At 45.4% G+C, this 4,999-nt stretch overlaps 1 protein-coding gene across 1 annotated transcript; it reads left to right on the top strand.

Moving 5' to 3' along the window:
* The first annotated feature begins 2,176 nt into the window (after positions 1-2,176).
* On the top strand, positions 2,177-3,609 carry LOC149144565 (uncharacterized). Its single transcript, XM_089452192.1, has 2 exons — positions 2,177-2,824; positions 2,947-3,609. The coding sequence occupies exons 1-2, from the start codon at positions 2,177-2,179 to the stop codon at positions 3,607-3,609; spliced, it is 1,311 nt and encodes a 436-aa protein (XP_089308318.1).
* Positions 3,610-4,999: the final 1,390 nt, after the last annotated feature.

The following is a 4,999-nucleotide window of genomic DNA, read 5'->3' as shown; positions in this document are numbered from 1 at the left end:
AACAGCTTAAACCAAATTCAATACGGTGACTTATCCCCTGGCGGTTTTAGGAGCGTTCTTTCAGGAAACGGGTTTCTGTGAGGTGTCAGTTTTACCACAGTTTAGTTACCATGGTGATTCATAATGAGGCGGTGGATCTAGACCCAGCCCCAGAAGACATTCTCTCGGTCTGGGGTAAGGAGGTCACCGAACAAAACATTGACAAGTTCTTCGGGCAGGTTGGAAATTTCGCATCTGCCACCCTTTCAGTGGGAGGCCCATGGAGCAACAACCCGCCTAAAGGTTTGCTGGAGGAGAGCTTGGTTCTGTCTGGTGCGTTTGGCAAAAACGGCGGGCGCATAGAAGACTCAGGAGCACGAGCGGAGGAAAGCATCCCGAAAGAGAAAGGACTCCCCGTTGGTAAGGTTCTATCCCCCTCGAAAGCTTTCAGCCCGTCGGGTGGTCTAGAAGACATCATAAACTTCAATTCCAGTCAAGGTTTATGGAGATCTGTTGGGGGTTTCCAAATTTCGGATAAAGAAGCTAGGGATAGAGGCGGTCACTTGGCTGTTAACAGGCACCTTTTTTCAAAAGACCTGATACTCGACGGTCCGGGTGAAAAGGGGGTCTGCTCCGATCTCGGCAAGGTTTCTAATCTAGGGAAGGATGATCAAACCCTTGCCACAGAAAGGGCGGAAGATAAGGGAAGTCAATCTGCAGGTAAGAATGGAACCCCAGCAGGAGTATCGAGCCAAATCCCTACAGGAAAGGATGTTAACCCCTCTGTGGAAAATGTGAATGGAGCTCAAAGGGTACCAGACCCTTCAGGCTTGGATAGAGAGGCGGATCCGGATTGGGAAAGGGTTGGGGAAAAACGTAAGAAGGCGAAACCCTTAAAAAAGAGAAGGGTAGCAGGAAATTTGTTACTGGGAATGGATGTTCAAGTCGAGGACGCCTTGGATGTGGCGGAGTGCACGCTTGTGGGCCGAGTAAGGGGGCGGTTTGTCTCTGGCAAGTTCTTACAGCAATGGGCGGAGAGGCAATGGAAGGAGACCCCGGCAAAGTCCTTCATAACGGCCACACTGGTTAAAGGGTGGTTTATGATCAGGTTCGAAAGCAAGGAAGCCATGGAATGGGTCGAAGGAAGAAATTGGGCATTTGGGAACCGCCCAGTCTTTTTCAAAAGGTGGTCTCCTCTTTTCGACGCGTCCAAGGAGAAGGTGGAGGAATTCCCCGTCTGGGTAAGGGCACCTGGTCTTCCCCCGTTCCTTTGGGTGGATTCCGTTTTTTCTTCTATTGGGAATCTTCTGGGTACGTTCTTGGAAGCGGACAAGTCCTTTCTACACACCCATGAAAGAGCCGTAGCCAGGATTTTAGTGCGTCTAAACCCAAACGAAGGGCTAGTGGATTCGATAAATTTGCAGTACAGGGATTATGTCTTTGAACAGTTGTTGGATTATGAACTTTTACCCTTCAGGTGTCACAGATGCCATGAGCATGGGCACCTGGCAAGGGATTGCCCCTTGGGGAGGCGCAGAAGGAGGACTCAGAAATCAGATGAACAGTGGGAGGGAAGCACGAGGAAAGATACGATTTCGACGGAGAAGCAAATCTCAGAGGCCAAGCTTATGGAAGGGATACAAACTCAGGAGGATGAAGCCCTACCCCAGGTTGGAGGGGATCCGGTCAAAGTTTTCGAAGAACCGAGCGGCGCTGAAAAGATCCCTGTGGGAAATGCTGATGTCGCTGCTAGTGAACCGCCCGGTATGCAGTCAGACCCATTAAACTCTGTTTGCTTTCCTGATTCAAATATTGTCCACTCATCTAAAGGGTCTCCTTTGATTAATAAATGCATAGATGATTGTGTAAACATTGAAAATTTAACTGCCGCTATCCCCTCCATCGATCTGAACTGTGAAGTTGTTTCCCTAGAAAACCCGGTCTCAGGTGGTTCCCCCCCTGCTCGCTCCTATAACCTTAGATCCCTCAGCAAAAAGGCTGATCTCCTCCCCGATTCGGTTGAGCCGGTGGGTGGTTTGGGTCCTTCATCGTCTAAAAGTTCTAATAAAAAGGGCAGAGGTAGGAAGACAAACCTGTCCAAAGCTCAAGTCAAAGCCAAACTTGATGCGGCTGATGGCAAGCAAATGTTGATTCCTGGGGCGCTTAGAGCAGCAAAACCCCCTGAGGCTGTTATAAAATGATCTGCTTGTCATGGAATTGCAGGGGTTTAACCAGTAAACCCAAAAAACTGGCTTTGAAGGAATTAATCTCTCGATATAATCCAGATTTTGTTTTTCTCCAAGAAACTTTGGGCAGGGGTGCAGACATTGAATCAGTCCTCAGATCTCTTTTTCCAGGGTGGGCTTTCGTAGCCCTTGATGCAGAGGGTCACTCGGGTGGTCTTGCCATCGGTTGCAGGGATGGCAGATTGAAAATTTTGAACCATTGGGGTATGCCCAATGTGCTGGGTATGGAGGTTATTTCCCCAGACTTTGATTTCCCTTTTTTGATAGTAAATGTTTATGGGCCTTGTCAGGCAAGGGTTGCATTCTGGAACGCTCTTCTGCCTAAAGAACTGCTGAAAGGGAAAAACCTGATATTAGGAGGAGATTTAAATTTTTCTTTAGGGAATGCGGAGGCTTGGGGACCCTCTGCCAGAGAAGATCCCCTAACAGATTATTTTGCTAATGCACTCCTATCCCATAAGCTGATAGATGTAAACATTATAAAAGCCAAACCTACTTGGAGGAATAGGAGAACAGGGGAGGAGAGAATAGCAAAAAGACTGGACCGCTTCCTAATCAGTGATTTGATGGCTTCCAATATCCCAATGTTCAGGCAATGGGTGGGTGAAGGGGGAAACTCGGATCACTTCCCCATTCTCTTAGAACTCTCCAAACCCCCCCAAAACCTGCTGCTCCTTTCAAATTCAACGCTTCATGGCTGCAAGAAGATTCTTTTAATCAGCTTTTCAGGAATATCTGGAGACATCCGGGTAGAAACTTTTTGGGAAACAAAGGGGCTCTCTTTATGGATAATCTAAAAAAACTAAAGAAAGAAACTTTGGAATGGGCTTCAGAAAGAAGGAAGAATCAAAATGAGGAATTGAACAAAATAGATGCAGAACTCCGAGCTCTAGAAGAACCTGAGGCAGATGCTTATGCTACCCAGGAGTCAAAAGAAAAGATTGTGGCTCTTGAGAAATCTAGAGCAAAGATTTTATTGGACAAAGAGGAAGAATGGAGGCTTAAGAGCAGGGCAATCTGGCTGAGAGCAGGGGATGAGAACACAAAATTCTTCCACAACTATGCAAAAGGCCGGAAAAATGCAAATACAATTTGGAAGCTAAAGGACCCTGAGGGCAGAGAAGCCTCGTCTTTTGAGGACTTGTCAAATATGGGGAAGAATCATTTTCAATCTTTGTTCTCAGACCCAGGAGGGGTTTCTTTAGCTGAAATTATCAGAACAGCTCAAGCTTTCCCTCGCTTTGTGGAGGGGGAGGAGGCGGAAGATCTTTTTAGAGAGGTGACAAGAGAGGAAGTTGAAAGTATAGTTAAATCTATGGCAAAAGACAAAAGTCCGGGCCCGGATGGCTGGACAATTGAACTCTTTATCCATTTTTTGATCTGATTGGGGATGAACTAACGGAAGTAGTGGAGGAATCAAGGAGGAAAGGTGAGATATATACCCCTTTCAATGCTACTTTCATTGCTCTTATACCTAAAAAAGAGGCCCCAAAAACTTTCGAGGATTTCAGGCCAATTTCACTGTGCAATTGCATCTATAAAATTATTGCCAAAACCATTGCAGTTCGCCTGAAACCGATTCTTTCCAATTGCATCTCATCAGAAAAATTTGGTTTTTTAGATGGTCGTCAAAGTCACGAAGCTATAGGGGTGGCACAAGAAACCATACACAGTATCAGAAAATCAAACTCGAAAGGGGTTGTGTTAAAAATCGACCTGTCTAAAGCCTATGACAGAATTAGCTGGACTTATCTTAGGATGCTTCTGACTCATCTGGGCTTCAAGGTGGAGTTCATAAGCTGGATCATGGGGTGTATTTCAAGTGCAAGCTTTGCAGTTCTAATAAATGGGGCTGCCTCCCAATTCTTCAGGGGACAAAGGGGGCTGAGACAAGGATGTCCTCTTTCTCCTTTGCTCTTCCTCCTTGCTGCAGAAGGACTCAGCAGACTGATATCCAATGCCAAAACAACAGGTTTGATAAAAGGTTTGGAAGTTGCTGTAAATTTGTTCATTAATCACCTCCTATTTGTAGATGATATTTTACTATTTACAAATGGGAGCTTAAATGAAATCAAAGAACTTAAAAGTATTCTTGACCTATTCTTGAAAGCTACAGGGCTACAAATAAACTCAAGAAAGTCCCAGCTAATATTGGAGGGTTTCAACAGACAGGAGGAACTCCTGATTTCATCTTACCTACCTTTCGAGTCTTGTAATATGGAAAGTCCTTTCAAATATCTTGGTTTTTGGTTGAAACCACACTCGTACAAAAAGCAGGACTGGAATTGGCTGGTGGCAAAAATCGAACAAAAAATCTCCCATTGGAGCTTCAAGTGGCTATCTCGGGCAGGAAGGCTGACTCTTGTAAATTCTGTTCTTTAGGCCATGCCTGTGTTCTGGGCAGCTCTGACCTGGATCCCAAAAGGCATTCTCCACAAGATTAAACAATTATACAGCAGATTCCTTTGGTCAGGGTCAAAGGAGGATTCAGTTCTTCTTTGGGTGGCATGGGACAAAATCGCAAGGCCAAAAGACTGGGGTGGATGGGGCATAAAAAACCTCTATGATTTCAGCACTTCCCTGGCTGCAAAATCTGGATGGCGTATAATAAATTCTGAGAATTTATGGACCAGAGTAGTAAAACGCAAATATATTGATCCCATGCCTTTAGAAGATTGGATAAGGAATCCAAACAAAAAAGGCAGAAATTTTTCTGTGATTTGGAAAGCCACTACAGAGGCGTTTAAGGTTATAGAACAGGGTCTGGCTTGGCA

This window comes from Pinus tabuliformis, chromosome X, assembly GCF_031772625.1.
Source record: "Pinus tabuliformis cultivar Carrire ecotype Pingquan chromosome X, CPIR1, whole genome shotgun sequence".
Taxonomy (NCBI): domain Eukaryota; kingdom Viridiplantae; phylum Streptophyta; class Pinopsida; order Pinales; family Pinaceae; genus Pinus; species Pinus tabuliformis.
Note: the sequence above shows the minus strand (reverse complement) of the source record. Positions and strands in the feature narration are given on the sequence as shown.